We start from the raw sequence: 18,538 nt of genomic DNA, 5'->3' as shown, positions 1-18,538 counted from the left end.
TTTATCCTGGGCAATAAGGAACTCTCTGGGAGGGTACTCTGAGCAGGAGGGCCCCAAGGTATAAGCGACTCTAATGCTCTGCAGAGAACCTCACAGCTGACTCTAATCACAATCTGGCTGGGCGTTCCCTCAAAAATCTAAGCCCCAGCTACTGGGTATAAAGATCAGGCAGGTTACATGCTGCTCCATCTGACAGAAGGAAAAGAAAACCCAGCTGAGGCTTAATTTAACTCTGTTATCAGCATCTATTGATCTTCACTGGCCAGCAACTCCAAAGCAGACATTATTCACGGGCTCCACAGTATGAACTCTGCATTGGTCTAAATCCTATAATCTTTCTTCAGGGTCTTAATCAGAACAAGATCTTGACAATGAGAGAGGGCTAAGCAGCTTGATGGGCTGGTGATGCAAGTCACTGCTTTCAATAGCATGAAACACAGCTGTATGCGAGCCCTGAGCCCCCCATCCCACACACACACCCCTTAACTCATAGGCTAACCACTTGGGTCAGCTTCGGATGAACTGGATCTCTGACTTCCTGCCACCGTAAGTAGAAAGGCTACACAGAAACCAGTGGAGTTAACTAACCCCTCTCAGAGCGCTAGGGTCTCCTCCCCAAGCCATACACCCTGTTTTCAGTGAAGAACTTAATCATCTTACAGCTGACTTCCGTGCTTCAATTCTAAAGCTTCCTCAGCTGAGGAATTCCTCTTTCCCTTAACTCAGTGGTCAGGAAGCTTTTACTGTCAAAGGACCAGAGAGCAAATATTTTAAGGCTTTGAGGGCCACACAATCTCTTTCACAAGCAACTATTCAGCTCTGCCATTACAGTACAAAAGCAGCCACAGACAACACGTAAGCTGGGCTGTGTTCCAGTAAAATGTCTTCATGGACACTGAAATTTGAATTTCACACAATGATCACATGTCACAAAATTCTGAAAAACAAATCTTAGTTTGCAGGCCATACAAAAACAGGCAGCAGGCTGCGAGCTGCCAATCTGCCCACCCCTGCCTTCAATGCTTAATTATTGTTTTGATCCTGTGTTAGCAGTTTTCTGTCTTGCTGACCCAATGCTTAATATTATTTACAGTGGAACAACTCTTTTCACCCTTTTTTGCTTTCAGAATCTGTTCCTCCCATCTTCTAGTTACAGAACTCCTCTTTTTCATTTGGGATATATTCCCCCACAACAGTGTGTGTTCCTGCTGGGGTGCCAATGAAGAGGCCCCATCTATCCTGCCCCAAGACACGTTCATAAGCTAGTCTCCTGGACATAAGAAGTGGCCCAGGACTCGAGGGGCTCTCCAGGCAGAGCCGACCAATGATTCAAGCGCTGACCTAGATGCTGAGGTCAGTGCTTGAATGAGGCAGAGCTTCCTCAGGGACATGGAGCACTAAGGACCAGAAGTGTTGGGCTAGTGAGGTCCCTGTGGCCCCAGGGCTGAGAACCTGACTGAAAAGGAAGCCCAGGCACAGAAGGAGAAGTCAAGCCAAGCGGCAACCAAAGTCCTGAGACTATCATTTCAACTCCACACCCATCCCTGCCTTCGGACCTCCTGGTAACTCCAGCCAATAAGTTCCCTCTTTTGATCAAATAATCTTGAGTTAGGTTTCTAATACTGTCAAAGAATCCCAACTAATTACATCACATCAGATTCTATTTGACAGTTGGTGGTGGGGTGATCCACGCACAAAGCAACGGCGCTGGCTGTGTTCCGCCGCCCACTGGGAGCACTCACAGACATGACTCTTCCCCGTCAGACACTAAGCCCCCAGAGGACACGAGTCACTTACAAGCCATCTTCTGCCCTCCTCAGCGGTTCACCCAGTCCCTTGCATTTGGTAGGTGTCCAATGAATATTTTACAATACAAATTGCTCTTCTTGGAAGTGCCTACAGGGGCAAGTAAACATGGAGGAATACGTGCATGCACCGACACAAGACTGTCACCCAAAGAGTTCAGAGAAAAGGTACACTCCCAGAGGAACCACAGATCTAATCCCCACCTCCTCATTAACCACCCATAAACCACACACACCAGGCCGAACCACACAGACTCCTGCTCCCTTTGAACACTCAGGCAAACAGAATACAATGTCTGCCCAGCACGCAGACAAATCACAGTGGGCCACGTCACTGTGGATGAAATCCAGACAGCTGGCCAGGACTTCAGACTTGGGGAGTATTGGTTGTACTTGTCCTACCTAAGAAGTCCCGTTCCACGATACAGAGACCAAGAACTTCAGGAATGAGGGTGAGCATCTGCTGATATCTAGGTTCCCATCCAGAAACACAGGAAAGCCAGCCCCAGGCACACCCAAGGCAGTGCAGCTCACTAGGTCCAGGACACATACACCCACTCCGAGAAAGAAAACTGAAACTTTCAAGAGGTCGCGACCCAGCTGCAAAAACAGGGCCTCAGCAGTAGGTGAAAACAGTTGTTCACCCAAACACCATTACTATACTTCCTCTCACTTAAAAAGTAATTTGGAAGTGCAGGTATGCCTAAGTTTGTATCACCGGCATATTCCCACCCCCTAAAAAAGAAGTCTGAATCAAAGTGATAAAATTTTTGCTTGCCTTCCTGAAGATTCTGTGAGAAATTATATTTGACAAATCTTCCAGCCAATGTTTTAAAAAGCAAAAGTGCCCCCAGAACAACTTGTGCTGTAAGTTACTTTTGTACCGTAGTTTTTATTTAGAGCAAGGCACACCTAGAAATCACCTTCAACCTAACAATGTTGGGGGCTTCTCTGGCGGCCCAGGGCTTAATGCTCTCTCTGTGCTTTCACTGCCCAGGGAGAGGGTTCAATCCCTGGGCAGGGAACTAAGATCCCACATGCTGTGTGGCGTGGCCCCCCCAAAAAAAAAAAAATCCTGCACGTGGATGTGCCAGCCCGTACCCCACATTCAGTAGGGAGGGCCGCTTGATGCCTGCCTGACAGTTGTGGCAGCGTGTGCGTCAGAGGCAGTGACGGCGGACCCCTCTGGGGGGTGACTGAGCCGGCAGCGCACCCCCAGTGAGGCTAAGAAGGGCCAACTGGCCCAGCAGCAGGCACCCTGTGGGAGCCGTGGACTCAGGCTGCTGCTTTTCTGCCTGAGTGACCCAGGCTCCCAGACCAGAGCAGTCCTTCCTGGTCCCAGCCCCAACACAGTCTGGGGTTCAGGTTTTTGAAGGCCTATCTACACTTTTCTGGGGCCTCCCCGGTACACTAGTGGTAAAGCCAACATTCTTCTTAAAAAGAAAAAAAATTACACCAGAGATTTAAAAAAAAAAAAAAAGTAAAGAATTTTTTTTAAATGTGAGGCAAACAAAAAGCCTTTTTAATCTTCCCCATTTTTCCTCAAGGACAGAATGAGAAGAAACGGAGCTTAAATTTCAGTGCAAAAGAATACATGTAAAGCAGAAGAGGAACTTACTGAACTTACTAGCAGTGAGAAAGCCTAAAGACAGAGGCAGAGAGACTCTCTCATTCTCACTCTAATTCAGCTTCCAGGAATCGTCCACTCATCGTGCTTCCTGATAAGGAATCAAGTTGTGCAAGAGGAGGTCCATTTCCAGGTTGGCCTTACAGTGAATTCTTTCAGGATTCTTTCTGGACAAGACCCACAAACAACACGAGTCTGAAATGCAGAGCGGCCAGGCCCGGCTGCCTGCATACACACTCTGCTCACCAGAGCAGAAGTCCTTCTAGTGACTCCTCCTCGTCGGCTGGGCAAGGAGTGAGCTCTCCATGAAGACATCTGTCCGGAATCCCGCCTGGCTCACAAAGCAGCTCTTTATGCCAAAAAGCAATAAATGGTGGAGCCAGAAAAGAAATTGCTGGGAAAGTGAGGGCAGCACCAGGAGGAAGGGCAAAGCAAGCTGATTATTCCAGGAACAAGCTGAAACCTTCCTCTCTTCGGAAGGGAAATAAAGTGAGTGTTCCTCCAACAATGCAGAGCATGGCACAGAGAAGCCACATGACAGAGAACACCAGGACTAGACTTAGGACTGTATTAAAAACAGAAGATGTGGGTTCCTGGCCCAGCTTCACTGTCTCTCATGCCCCTTTGAAGTTCACCCTCACTCTAGCCCCTTAGACCCTCAGGCAACCTGTGTTACTACGGATTAATTCTGATGTTCTAGTAGAACCATGCAGGATGGGCTCTTCTATAAGGCTCCTTTCACTCATCATGATGTTTTTGAGATTTGTCCAAGTTGCGTGTATCAGCAATTTGCTCGCTTTTATTGTTGAGCTGTCTTCCGTTGTTTGAATATGTCAGAATTTGTTTACTTGCTCATCTGGTGATAAATATTTTGGTTGTTTAGCTTGGTACTATCATTAATAAAGATGCTTATGAACATGTGTGCCCAAGTCTCTGTGCAAACAAACGTTTTCATTTTTCTTAGGTCAATACTGAGAAATGGAGTAAATGGTTTAATTTTTTTTTTTAAAAAACTAGCAAACTGTTTCCAAAGTAATTGTCCCTTTCCCTGGCTGTGTTTAAGAATCCCTCTTTATATCTCTCTTGATAAAGAGATAGTTTTCAGCAACTTGACTATTTTTTGTTTGTTTTACAGCTTTACCGATATATAATTTTACCCTTTTTTAAAACAAAAATTACTTATTTAGTTGTGGCATGCAGGATCTTCAGTTGTGGCATGTGGGATCTAGTTACCTGACTTGGGATCAAACCTGGGCCCCCTGCATTGGGAGCATGAAGTTTTAGCCACTGGACCAAAAGGGAAGTCCCAATTGGTATATAATTTTCATACAATAAACTCCATATATTGATAGTTAAAGTGTATCACTTGATGAGTATATATATGACCATGCCCACAATCATGATTATAAACACATCTCTTACCCTCCCCCCAATTTTCTCACACTCCTTTGTAATTCTTCCCTTCCACCCCTTCCTTCATTCACCAGGCAAGCACTGATGCGTATTTTGTTGCTACGGATTAGTCTGCAATTTCTAGAATTATGTAATAGATTCACACAGCATGTAACAAAGCTCTTTTTTGTCTGACTTTCACTTAGCATACTCTTTTAAGATTCTTCCATACTGCTGAACTTTTCTATGCTTTATTCTTCTTATTGCTAAGCAGTATACTATTGTATGGATATACCACAATCTGTTTATGCGTTCAACTGCTGATGGACATTTAGGTTGTCTCTACTTTTGGCTATTACAAATAAAACTATTATGAGCATCCAGGTAGAAGGGCCTTATTGAACCTATGCTTTCTTTTTTTCTTTAGGGAAAATTCTAGGAATGAATTCATTGAATATATCATAGATACATGCTTCATACTTTAAAACACTGATAAACTGCACCATTTCAGATTCCTATCAGCAGTGACTGAGAGTTTCAATTGCTCCACATCCTGAATAACATAGTCTCTACAGACATTCTAGTCGGTGTGTAGCAGTAACTCATTGTGGCTGTAACTTACATTTCCTTCATGACTAATGATGTTAAATATCTTCTCATTTGCTTATTTGCCATTCATATATCTTCTTTTGTAAAGTGACTCTTCAAATCTTTTACCCATTTTTAAAACACTTATTTTATTTACTTATTTGGCTGTGCCAGGTCTTAGATGTGACATGTGGGATCTAGTTTCCTGACCAGGGATCAAACCTGGGAGTTTGCATTGAGACTGCAGAGTCTTAGCCGCTGGAACACCAAGGAAGACCCTACCCACCTTTTTTAAATTGCATTGTTTATCTTTTTATTAGGTTTTAAGAGGTCTTTAAATATTCTCAATAAAGTCCTTTGATGGATATATATTTTGCCCATATTTTCTCTTAGTCTGTGGCTTGCCTTTTCATTTTTGTCACAGCATCTTTTGAAAATCAAATGTTATTAATTTAGATGAAGCACAATTTATTGATTTTTGCCTTACAGTTGGTGCTTTCTGTGTCCCATTTTCTCTTTTAAAATTTGTTTATTCGTTCATTCATTTTTGGCTGCACTGGGTCTTCGTTGCTGTGTATGGGCTTTCTCTAATTTCGATGAGCACAGGTTACTTTTTGTTGGGGTTCTCGGGCTTCTCGTTGTGGCGGCTTCTCTTGTTCCGGAGCACAGGCCCTGGGTGCATGGGCTTCAGTACTTGCAGCACGAAGGCTCAGTAGTTGTGGGGCATGGCTTAGTTTCCCAGTGGCATGTGGGCTCTTCCCAGATCAGGGATTGAACTCGTGTCCCCTGCATTGGTAGACAGACTCTCAACCACTGGACAACCAGGGAAGCCCCTGTGTCCCATTTTAAAACTCTCTGCTAAAACAGAGGTCACTAAAATAGTCTTCTGTGTCTTCTTTTAGAAGTTTTAGACTTTTAACCCATACAGTTAGACCTATGATCCACTGAGAGCTAATTATTGTATATGGTGTGAGGAAATGATAGACGTTCATTTTTGTGCATATGGATATCCAATTGTTCAGCATCATTTGTTGAAAAATTCTTCTTCTTCTATTGAACTACTTTGTCAAAACTCAACTGACTATGTATGTGTGCATCTGTTTCTGAACTCTTCATTCTGTTCTATTTGATCTATTATGCTTAGCTTCACACCAATACAAACACTCTACTGACTACTGTAGCTTTATAATAAACCTTAAAGTCCAGTAGTCTTAGTCTCCCAACTATGTTTTACCTTTTTAAGGTTGTTTTGGCTATTCTAGGTCCTTTGCATTTACATTTAAATTTTAGATACAATTTATCAACTCTACAAAGGCTACTGGGATTTTTAATGGGATGTGTTTGAAACTACAGATCCAGTAAAGCAAATCTGACATCTTAAGAATACTGACGGTGGTGGTTGCATAACAATGTGAATGTACTTAATATCATTGAACTGTACATTTTATTTCTTTTTTTATTCTACTTGAACTGTACATTTTGAGATGGTAAAAATGATCAATTTTGTGTTATATATATTGTACATTTTAAATTTTTAATTAAAAAAAAAAACACTTATTCTAAAATTTAGAATGTATTATAGTACATACTGGAGAAGGCAATGGCACCCCACTCCAGTACTCTTGCCTGGAAAATCCCATGGATGGAGGAGGCTGGTAGGCTGCAGTCCATGGGGTCGCAAAGAGTTGGACACGACTGAGCGACTTCACTTTCATTTTTCACTTTCATGCATTGGAGAAGGAAATGGCAACCCACTCCAGTGTTCTTGCCTGGAGAATCCCAGGGACGGGGGAGTCTGGTGGGCTGCCGTCTATGGGGTTGCACAGAGTTGGACACAACTGAAGCGACTCAGCAACAGCAGCAGCACAGTACATAGAGCTTCCCTAGTGGCTCAGATGGTAAAAGAATTTGCCTGCAATGCAGGAGACCCAGGTTCAATCCCTGGGTCAGGAAGATCCCCTGAAGGAAATGGCAACCCACTCCAGTATTCTTGCCTGGAGAATTCCATGGACAGAGGAGCCAAAAGGCTACAGTCCATGGGGTCACTAAGAGTCAGATTCGACTGAGTGACTAACACTGGGAATACAGAATGATTCGTAAGCTGGGCAGTAAATCCCACCAGTCCACTCCTCTCTTCCTCTGCCATCCCCTCCTAGACCTGTGCTAAGGCACATTGTAGCTAAAGGGACATGACCAGAGAACTATGTTTTCCATTTGTCTTTCCTCTGGCTTCTTCATCTTTTTTTAAAAAAATAAACTTCATTAAGACATAAAGGGCTTTATATACTATTAAGTGTTTCCCAGGTGGCGCTAGTGGTAAGGAACTCTCCTGCCAATGCAGGAGACGGAAGAGATGTGGGTTTGACAGAAGATCCCCTGGAGGAGGAAATGGCAACCCACTCTAGTATTCTTGCCTGGAGAATCCCATGGACAAAGAAACCAGGCAAGCTACAGTCCACAGGATCGCAGCGTCAGACACAACTGAATCGACTTAGCACACACACACACACTATAAAATACAACCACTTTATCAGAAAGTTTAACTTTTGATAAATGCATATACCCACATATCTACCACAACAATCTAGATATAATACTTCAACACCCCTAGAGAGTTTCCTAAGGCCTCACTGATGTTAATCTCTCCGAAAGCCCTCAGGCAACCACCAATCTACTTTCAGTCCCTAAAGATCTGTGTTTTCTCTATAATTTTACATACATGGAAATAGTCTATACTATTTTGTGTCAGGCTTCTTCCATCTAACATTAAGTGTTTTTGATGGTCATCAAAACTACATGTGTATATTGGGAGGGAGGAGGGAGGAGGGTTCAGGATGGGGAACACATGTATACCTGTGGCGGATTCATTTTGATATTTGGCAAAACTAATACAATTATGTAAAGTTTAAAAAAAAAAAAAAACTACATGTGTCAGATTTCTCTGGTGGTACAGCGAAATAAGAATAAGACAAGATGCAAGGTAAGAACCCGCCTGCCAGTGCAGGGGACATGCGTTTGACCCTGGTCTGGGAGGAGCCCACATTCCTCAGGGCCGCTGAGCCTGTGTGCCACACCTCCTGTGCCCACATGCCTAGAGCCTGTGCTCCTCTGCAAGAGAGGCCACCATAGTGAGAGGCCATGCACAGCAATGAAGAGCAGCCCCTGCTCCCCATAACTGAAGAAAGTCCCCAACAGCAATGAAGACCTAGAGCAGCCATATATAAATTAATTTTTAAAAACTATGTGTGTCAAGTCTGTTCTTTTTATTGCTGAATAACATTCTATTGTATGGATATACCATAATTTGCTTATCTCTTAGCCTGCTGAAGAATATTTTAGTTATTTCTACTATGAATATAGCTGCTTTAAATATCTGCATATGAGTCTATCTACATGTTTTCGTTTATCTTGAATACCTAAGAATGGTACGGTTATATGATAAGTGTATGTATACTTTTATAAAACCCAGAGTTTCTTTAGAGTCAAACTCATACCCAGTCAGTCATGGCTTTGGGCCTATGCACAGTCTAGTCCAGTGGGCAGCCAAGGACACTGAGGGCTGGGTAACTAAGTTCCAGCTGGGGATCTGGTCTGTGCGTACTGGGTGACTATGTCTTTCACAGTCTCAGGTAACAGGCAACAGTTCAGTTCAGTCACTCAGTCGTGTCCGACTCTTTGCAACCCCATGAACTGCAGCACACCAGGCCTCTCTGTCCATCACCAACACCCGGAGCTTACTCAAACTCATGTCCCTGGAGTCAGTGATGCCATCCAACCATCTCATCCTCTGTCATCCCCTTCTCCCGCCTTCAATCTTTCCCAACAACGGGTCTTTTCAAATGAATCCATTCTTAACATCAGGTGGCCAAAGTACTGGAGTTTCAGTTTCAGCATCAGTCCTTTCAATGAATATTCAGGACTGACCTCCTTTAGGATGGACTGGTTGGATCTCCTTGCAGTCCAAGAGACTCTCAAGAGTCTTCTCCCACACCACAGTTCAAAAGCATCAATTTTTCGGCACTCAGCTTTCTTTATAGTTCAACTCTCACATCCAAACATGACTACTGGAAAAACCATAGCTTTGACTAGACGGACTTTTTGTTGGCAAATTAATGTCTCTGCTTTTTAATACGCTGGCATATGTATACTGGCATAATATTCAGGCATACCACAAAGCAAAAAGAGGGTGGTTCTTACTTCTCCAGACAACAAACTAAACAAAGAGTCGTAGTAAAAATAAAAAATACCAGCAAATGCCTTTTATACCAAAACAAAACATAAAAGAGGATGCAACAACTTTTAGATTTCAGCTAAAATCCAAAACATCACAACTAGCAAATAATTTCTTACCTCTGTGCATAATCTTGTGCTTCTCCCTCAGGTATGTCAGGCCTTTTATTACCTAGGTGAGAGGAAATGTAAAAAGAGGGAAACTGAAATCGTGGTGTTTAGAAAATATTCAACCTATTTTAAAATTATCTAGAAAATACTTCTTCTAACAACACAAATTTGCCTTCTTCCCTTATTTTTCTTCTCTCTTTTGATTTTTTTCATCTGTCTTATTAAGAAACCATCTTTTTACATGGTATATAGCATATGATTTTTAAGCAAAATTGGTAATTGCAAGTTTAGACAACTTACATTTTAAAAAACACTTTGCCTGAATTCATTTTTTTAATCTGCAATCTAAAAAGAAGCTTTCTGATGCCAAAAATGAGAATTCTTTTGGATACCCTGTCCTATTTTTCAAGATAGATTTTAACATACAGAAAGTTACTTTGCTAGTTTTAGTGAAAGGGAGAGGATATTGTATCTAGAATCCAGATAAGAGAAAATTCTAGTGAAAAACCTAACTTTTCTTAGAAAACCTCCCTTTGTCAACTTCCCACCTTCCTCCTTGTCCCTTTCCTATTTATCAATGAGAGAAGTTGGAAGAAAAGCTTCTCAATATACTCACAGCAATGCTAACTTTTCCTAAAATTTGTTCAGGAATTCTTCCAGCTTTCTTCAGAACTTGATCCAAGGAACCCCCATCCTAAGAACAAGAATACCAGAGCCTGTTTAGTGCAGTGTTTCTCACTACTCTTTCAAGAATTAAACTTCAGGACCAAAATCAATCTCACACATGACAGATCTTCCTAGAAGGGTACCCTCTGGTGTGCTCCAGATATCAAGTAAGATATGAATGTGAAACATTGTGGGATCTAGCAAATGATTAATAACTCAAATCCTATGAATAACCATCCCATAAATTACTAATTCAGCGGTTCACTCTGCTGAACTGACAGAGTAGAGCCTAGGAGTGCTCTAGAGGCGCACTATCTGAATCTGCATTCCCAACTCGCACTTACTATCTAGTGGACACTGACTAAGTTACTCAACTTGTACAGTGGGAATGACAATAATTAAATAAGGCTACTGTAATACTCACAGAGCTACTGTAAGCATTAAACAGGCTCATACATCCAAAGCCCTTGGAATAGTATTTAGCCCACAGTAAGTTCTCAATAAATGTTTGCCATTCTGTCACCATTATGTAAGTCAAAACTTGCATTTGGTATTATCCTAACGAATTATACTTCACAAAATCCAAAGAAAAATACCATAGAAAGTAATTATTCATTCCACAAATCCTACAAAGCACCATGCACTGTTTGAGGTTCTGTGGGGGATAAAGATACAAAAAAGACCAAGCTTTTGTCCTCAATAAATTTATAAACTAGTAGGAGAATATACCACTCCACAAAACACAACGAAACAGAATAAATGTATATAGTAAAAGTGCTGCACACACCCAGAGAAGAAGGGAGAATTCTGACTTCACTCAGAAGATAGCATTTGAGCTGAAATCTTACTCAAGGAATGAGTATGATTTCCATACCTGCAAAAGGAGAGGAGCAAGGGGAGAAAAGAATACGGTGGAGGAGTGGAATTCTAACCACTGGATCACCAGGGGACTCCCAAGAACAGGGCATTTCAACGAGATCATAAGCAGAGAAACACTAAATTGCTTAGTACTCCTGGGATGCAGCCAATTATCAGTCACAATATAAAATTACCCCAGAAGCAGAGATGATTCCTACAAACTCAGACTGATTTTCTAAAGTATCCTGTCTACCCTGGGCAGCTACCATCATCAACTATCACCTGTTAATCACCTCTGCATAAGGCAGAGGGATATGTGAGGAACTACAAATGAAGAAACTATAAGGACAGGAAATAACACCCTCTGGTTGGGAAGACAGAACACATCATAAAGTTGTGAGGCACCGTGAATCCTCCTCTGAAACAGGGCAGGGAACAAACAGTTAAATGAAGAGAAAAGACATCACTACAGGTATTCAGAGGGAGCGATCCCTGGACAAAGCGGCCAGCAGAAGCGTTCACAACAAGGGGACACGGAACCTGAGCCTTTGAGGAGGGCGAGATCTGGGTAGGATAAGTAGAGAGACATTCCCACAGAGATCCCGCTTCCAACACCACCCAGTCTCTATGATGCAGCCAAGAAACAGAAGGTTGGAGAGCAATGCATGACGTAATAAACAAAAGGAGGACACAGCATAATCTCATTTTTATAAAACTAAAGTGTGCATATACTCACACAAAATCAGAGTATCAAAAATGTTACCAAAATGCTCCAGTCTATATAGTAAGATCAGGGATTTCTGTCGTGCAATAGTTTCTTCTCTATGCTTTTCTATGACTTACAAATTTTCTACAATAAATAAATGTTTTACCTTTTAAAAGTAAAAAAAAAAACTGACCTCATTTATGAAAGTGGAGAATTAAACCTATAAATCAATTAACAGATACTTACTGAGCATCCAGTTTGTGCAAAATTTGTTAGGAAGTTACAACACTGCTTTCTTTCTAAAGGAAGTGAGAAAACAAGTAAGACTCGTTCAGGGATACAGAGCTTTTGAAAAATGTTACCTAGGGACTTCCCTGGTGGTCTAAGTGGTTAAGAATTTGCCTGCCAATGCAGGGGACATGGGTTCAATCCCTGGTCAGGGAACTAAGACACCACATGCTACAGGGCAACTAAGCCTGAACACCAGCGACTAAAGCCCACATGTCCTAGAGCCTATGCTCTGCAATAAGAGAAGCCGCTGCAATGAGATGCCCACACACCATAACTAGAGTGAGTCCATGCTTGGCAATGAAGACCCAGGGCAGCCAAAAATAAAAAAATAAGTAAATAAAAATCATTTTTTAAAGTTACCTAAAATAATGCTAACCACAGATTATCAACTTAATATTCTACGCTTACAGAAAGGACAGTTTGGACCAATGACTTTCTATCATAGATCAGCTACGGATCATGGATGTTAATGAAAAAGAAGACAGTGCAGGTGTGCAGGCGTGTAGGCATATGCATACTAACAGCCTGAATACGTTAGACTTCTCATCACAACAAACTCCCAGGCACAACTACCTAACGATGGGTCAGACAACCAAGGAGCACAGGGGAAGATTTCAAAATTCAACCGAAAATTCAACTGTGCTATGAGATGGGAATTATTAATCTAGAGCCAAAGAGAACTTCTCCGTAAAGACACATTTTCCAAGAGCCCTCGGGAGAGCCCTACCCTGGCTGTGACCCAGGCGGGTGCCTGAGTCACCCTTTGAGCCTGGCTGCCTTCACAATGCCACAAGCCCCTGGTGGCCAAATCAGACCAGCACCACAGCCCAGGTAAACACACCCAAGTCAGCAGGCTCCAAGAAAGGCCACAGCACCTCTCAATTTCCCTTACTGACAGGCACAGGGACTCCAGTGCAGAAAGTTTCTGGCTATTTCTATTTTGCTTTCAACTGAATGTGATTTCAGACCCTTTGTTTGAACGACTTTGCCTAATTATTAGGGAAGACTGTATACTTAAAGCTAGGGAACAGAGCAACTCTGCCCAAATTTGTGATGCAAACAAGGCAGAAAACGCTCTCAGGTTCCACTGCCAGGTCAGAAGGCAGCCCAGTGAAGTACCTTGGTATAGTAAACATTTCTGTTAACAAGGAAGAAATGCTGGCTCTCCTCCCTTTAGCCTCCTTCTATACTACAAGCAGAGTTACAGTATGGGCAAGGGGAGGAGCAGGATTTAAGAGGCACAAACCACAGTCAGGCTCACCCAGTGCTGCCTGCGACTCACCTCCCAACGTTTCAATTCTACTGCAGTTGCCAAGGACCTGCCTTCGCTGACTAAAGCTGCTGAAAACTGGGCTTATTTTTAGAAGCCGATTATTAACTAAGTCAGTGGTGCTTTTGTGAAGGTTTTCTATAGAAGAGACAAATGCTTTATGGAAAAAAAAAGAGAGCTTGAAACATCAACCCTGAGTTCCCAGCTCTCTGGTTGCTCAGCTACCCCTGAGCAGGAGTCTCCTTCCCCAAAGATAAGAACATTCCTGTTCTGATCAGGCAGCATCCAGGTACCCCTTGGGTCTCAAAATCCAGACTGGGCAGTACAAACACAGCTTTTTTCTAGAAAAGGTCAGCCCTAGCCAAGTGCATTGAGAAGATAGGGCTCAGTGCATGCTAATGACAAATTTAAAGTGCATCCCAATAATTTATGTATCTGAGCAATACATAAATGGACAGGTGTGATAAAAGCAAACACGGGAAGATGTTAATGGTAGAATTGAGGTGGTGGGTTTAGACAGCACATTACACAATTCCTGCAACTTTCTGTACTTCTGAAATTTTTTATAGTAAAGCATTGGGGGAAAATGCCAGTGACAAAGAACATCATGCAAACACTGTGATACAGAGAGGGCCAGAGAGCCTGGGAAGGTAGGATATGGCTAATGAACAGAGCTCTACATGACAGCACCTTTCAAATGGGGAAGCTGAGACAAAGCAGAAATCCCCAAAGAGAAGTGGCAGGCAGCCATTAGAAAACTGTCCTGGCAAAGCAGCCGGTGCAGGAGCTCTTCTGCAGGAGGCCTGTGCAGGGACCAAGGAAGGGGTGAGCGTGCCCAGCCGAGAGCAGACAGCTACCCTGGGGCATGGCTGCTTAGACTTCAGGCCACAACTGCTTCCTTCCAGGGTCCCGTCCCTGGCAGCTCTGAGCCTCTCCACTAGTACTGAAGCAGTTTCAGCTGGGCCTAGGTACCCCCAGAAACAGGAGGCCCTAACTCTCTCTTGAGCCCCAGGCCTGACCACGCGCCCCCCCATCCTGGCCTGCCTCATCAGTTGGTCAACACATATCACCTAATAGGTGTCCTACACTGTGCTTGGCCCCAGAAAGCTTTTGACGGCCAGTTTCCCAGGCTCACCTTTCCCAGGTAATTACCTCCTCAGGTAATTCCAGAGACACCTTGTTTTGAGGACTTAAGTGAGAAGATCTCACTCACCCCAGAGAGCCAAATCCATGGGGGAAAACAACCAACCTGCAGCTACTAGCAATGGGCTAAGAGAATGGGTGCCAACCCCCGTGACATCCTGTGTCATCTCGTCCTCTGGGAGGGAAAGGCTGAACGTGGGCAAGGAGCATGAGGCTGTGATCAGTATCTCTGAATCCAGACTGAAGAAAGAAGGGTTCCAGTATGAGGAAGTCTCAACACAGGTTAATTTAAGACAAACAGAAAGACTGAACACCATGTGGCAAGATGCCACATACGGCTTCCAGCCGGATCTGGATAAATGAAGAGGCCACTGACTATCAATGTTTAGGGCCTGATCCTAACCTCTGAAGCAAGCACCCTGGAGGTCAACCATGCTCAAACCTACAAACCACCTCCTGGCTCCTCTATTAAAGGAAGAATAACCTCCAGTTTTGTGCTACCCTCTAATAAAGGGGTTGGAGGTTACTCAGGAAAGAATTTCTGATGGTTCAGAAGACAGTAGACATGAGGAGACACATATCTGGTGATCAAAGAGCCCCCATGTCCACAGCGACACCCTCACCATGACACTGCTCTCAATGTCCCCATCCCTGCAGCAGCTCATGTGGCACTTTGTACTAATAGGCACTAAAATAAGTGCATGTGAAGCTGATTCCATAATGATTAACTAATGTAGTGAACTGACTGGCTATGAGGGCCAAAAACCACAGCAACTCAAAAGGTTAGCATGGGGAGGGGTCCCTAGAAAAGATCCAGTCCAAACATTTTTCTGCAGAGATGAGAAAATCCTGAGAGGGTACATGACTTACATAGCGTAATGGAGGCAATATGAAATTTAAAGGAGGTGGATCTGGTTAGTGACATCAGTTAAGAGTTCAGCTCTGACACTTACTGGTTATAAAACTTAGACTAATTACTAAACCTCTCAAGGCCTTACTCTCTCCATCTACCAGCTTGGGGTAGGGGTGGGGGTCAATCCATGTCATATGACAGGGCTGATATGATTAACAAGTCACATAACATGAAAAGGACTCAAGTGGCAGAAGATGCGAAAGCTAGTTACCATTGTGTCGAGCCATGCCGCCACCCATTCTCTGTTATTTTAGCAAGACCCAAGCGGGAAAAAGGTTGCTCAGGCCTTTCCTGTTTTACCACTAGTTGATCACCATCACCTCCACCCTCTCACCCTTCTAGTTTTCAAGGACCTCCATTGCCATTTACACATTTTCATCCAACTCTTGGGCTAAAGCTGGAAAACCAACCATCATCAGCACAAAGAGCACAAGAAACCCCAGGGACGAGCAGCAGCCCCGCCCCTCTGCCCTTCCCCACCCCACCAGGCTGAGAATAATCGGCACCCCAGGCCTGGGTTGAGACCAAGCCAGAAACGCTCACATGCTTCCCAGAAAGACTGCTTCACTCTCGTGGAAGCAAGAAGGAATGAGAGCTTTCTCAGGGACCTTCAGGTGCACCAAAGACATATTTCAGAACCTACGTTCCATATGGTACTGCAGAGACAGTCAGCACATGCCTGAAACCCGGTGAATGGCATTTCTTAATCATTAAAATGAAAAGATGTTCAATTTAACAGGGGCATCGGCAAGGGACAAACATCCTGGGAGGGTTCTCCTCGAGTTTATTAAGACCAGGCCTTGGGGCTCTCATTACAGAGCTGAAGACAGGTCTAGAGAATCAGGAAGGAAGCAGAGAAGTTGCTGAAGGACACAAGGCTGGGACTGAAAGCAGAGCACCCATGAAGCAGGGAGACTCGGTCACGTTAGCCTTGGTCTCTGAATTGTCAGCTCCAGTGAGGATAAAGCAAAAGCTAAAGTCTACAAAAGGTGTACTCTGAGTCAGATAGTGTGGTAGAAGACTTACATCTTTTATTTTAATCCTCACCACAACAAGGCAGGTATAATAGTGCCCATTTTACAGATGAGGAAACGGAGAATCAGAAAGATAAAAAACTTTCCAAGGACACGACAAGAAAGTGACATCTATAAACAAATAATTATTGAGCACCTGCTGTGGCTTTGGAGAAACAATGGCAAACAGAACAAAGTGTCTGCTTGGATTTTTGTGAAGAAGGGAATTATGAATCAACATCTCAGATACTAAAGTGCCCTGTGCCATGCTGCCTACTGGGGACAGAAAAGATTAACAACCTTGAAGCCAGCCTCTCTCCCTTTGAACTTCTGGCCATCAAGGATAGAAAGAGATCCCCAATCCCTATCCAGTAAACTCAACAAAGTACACTGGAGTAAGCCAGCCTTGGTTCACATTTTACTAATTCTACTTACCAGTTGCCTGACCTTGATTAAGTTATTCCATTTCTCTGTGCCTCAGTTTCCTCACTTGTAAAATGCAGATAATGTACCCAACTCAATAAGGTGTTTGTAGAAATATAATATTAATTTGCTTAGGGTGGTGCTTAATATGATATATACCCAATAGCTATTAGTTCATCAGTATTAATTTTGCTAACCCTGCTCTTATAGCAAGTTATAAACTCTCTGAAAGCAGGGACTCACCCACTTTCACTCATCTTCATAACCCCTGAACCATGTACCTAGTACACAGCATGGCATGTAATATATGGGTTTAAACTACATTAACCAGGCTTGACCCACATCAAAATCTTGGGATCAAGAAAACTGAGAGATGTGCTGCAGGTACAACCTAGGGACACCTGGTTGCTGCCACCTCTCTGAAGAGACAGGGAACTTAGGAAGGAGGCCTGTCATTTTCTTGGTTAATCCAACTTCTACAGTCAGGTTTCCTAAATGCCCCAGATAGTGATCTGGATCCAGGGAGGAACAAGGAAGCAATCGGTCAGGTCACATCTCAGAGCAAAGGTCAGACTGGAGCCCCCAGCTTTCCAGGCCGCTCTTCAGAGGCTGCCAGGCTGCCACACACCATGTGCTCCATGCAGATGCTGATCTCGCCGTCGCTGTAGAATGCCCCGTAGAAGCCCACGATATAAGGCGAGTTGCACTCATGGAGAACCTGCAGCTCCCTTATGATCTGGTTCCGGATGGCAGGTTTGATCTCCAGGTGAATTAGCTGGGGAAAGAAAGTGGAAGGAAGAGAAGCTTTAAACATATATGAATGGATGGAGGGGTGGAGGGGTGGGTGGGTGGATAGACAGAAGTTTTCTGAAATGCTTAAGCTCCTAAAGGTGGGAAGAGAGGAAACAGGCAAGTTTCAACAAACAGGTTACTGGCCAGCTAGAGTGCTGAGTGCCAACATAACCAAGGCAGGTGTTGGCACTGGAGGAGCTGTACCCAGGGGAGGGACAGCTGTGCCTCCACTCCCAGGAGCCAAGACTGAGGAAGAGGGGCCCTTTTGTTCCCAAGAACAAAAGGACCTGGGAAGCTGAGAGATGAGGGGAAGTGGCCTTAGAGACTTGGTTGATACCCAAGGGCTGCAGGACCAGAAGGGGATGAGGAACTGGGTCTGCCAGTCTAAGCTGCCCAGGAGACTTCCTCTTGACCTTAGGAGCCTGATGTGGTTGAGATTTAGCCAAGGCCTGGGGGGCCTCCTTATCTTCGCCCCACCATGCTGTCCCTTGTTTCAGCTGAGGAGACAGGTGACAAAAACATGAAATGGTTACCGAATAAGGCTGAGCTTCTAAAAAGAGCCACGGACAATGAGTGTCAGAAGACATGGAAGCAGCGGTTAGCAGCGTGGGCGCTAGTGAAAGCTAGACAGGAGGTGGGCCTTGAAGATGGGAAATGTTTGAAAAGATGGAAGGAACAGCATGAGCAAAAATATGTGGACAGAAATGAAC

The 18,538-nt window shown here is 43.8% G+C and overlaps 2 protein-coding genes across 9 annotated transcripts in view; one reads left to right on the top strand and one right to left on the bottom strand.

The window, feature by feature from the left end:
• Nucleotides 1–18,538, bottom strand: part of MAP2K1 (mitogen-activated protein kinase kinase 1) — a 75,028-nt gene that overhangs the window by 18,845 nt on the left and 37,645 nt on the right. For both annotated transcript variants that reach the window (XM_019968156.2, XM_019968157.2), the window contains exons 3-5: nucleotides 17,665–17,811; nucleotides 10,370–10,447; nucleotides 9,763–9,814 (exon numbers count right to left, since the gene is read on the bottom strand). In XM_019968156.2, coding sequence (XP_019823715.1) covers nucleotides 9,763–9,814; nucleotides 10,370–10,447; nucleotides 17,665–17,811 — 277 coding nt within the window. The remainder of the gene's footprint in view (nucleotides 1–9,762; nucleotides 9,815–10,369; nucleotides 10,448–17,664; nucleotides 17,812–18,538) is intronic.
• Nucleotides 1–18,538, top strand: part of SNAPC5 (small nuclear RNA activating complex polypeptide 5) — a 43,460-nt gene that overhangs the window by 23,828 nt on the left and 1,094 nt on the right. For 2 of the 7 annotated variants that reach the window (XR_002181523.2, XM_019968161.2), the window contains one exon: nucleotides 3,353–4,348. The exons of 1 other annotated variant lie outside the window; for it this stretch is intronic. The gene's annotated coding sequence lies outside the window, so the exon portion shown is untranslated. Of the gene's footprint in view, nucleotides 1–1,127; nucleotides 1,846–3,352; nucleotides 4,349–18,538 lie in introns of those variants that run through there. 4 more of the 7 variants (XM_070796939.1, XM_019968162.2, XR_011568730.1 and 1 more) reach the window with 3 other exon arrangements.

The sequence above is a fragment of the Bos indicus genome, chromosome 10 (genome assembly GCF_029378745.1).
Source record: "Bos indicus isolate NIAB-ARS_2022 breed Sahiwal x Tharparkar chromosome 10, NIAB-ARS_B.indTharparkar_mat_pri_1.0, whole genome shotgun sequence".
Classification (NCBI taxonomy): Eukaryota; Metazoa; Chordata; class Mammalia; order Artiodactyla; family Bovidae; genus Bos; species Bos indicus.
This window is presented reverse-complemented; position numbering and strand designations above follow the sequence as displayed.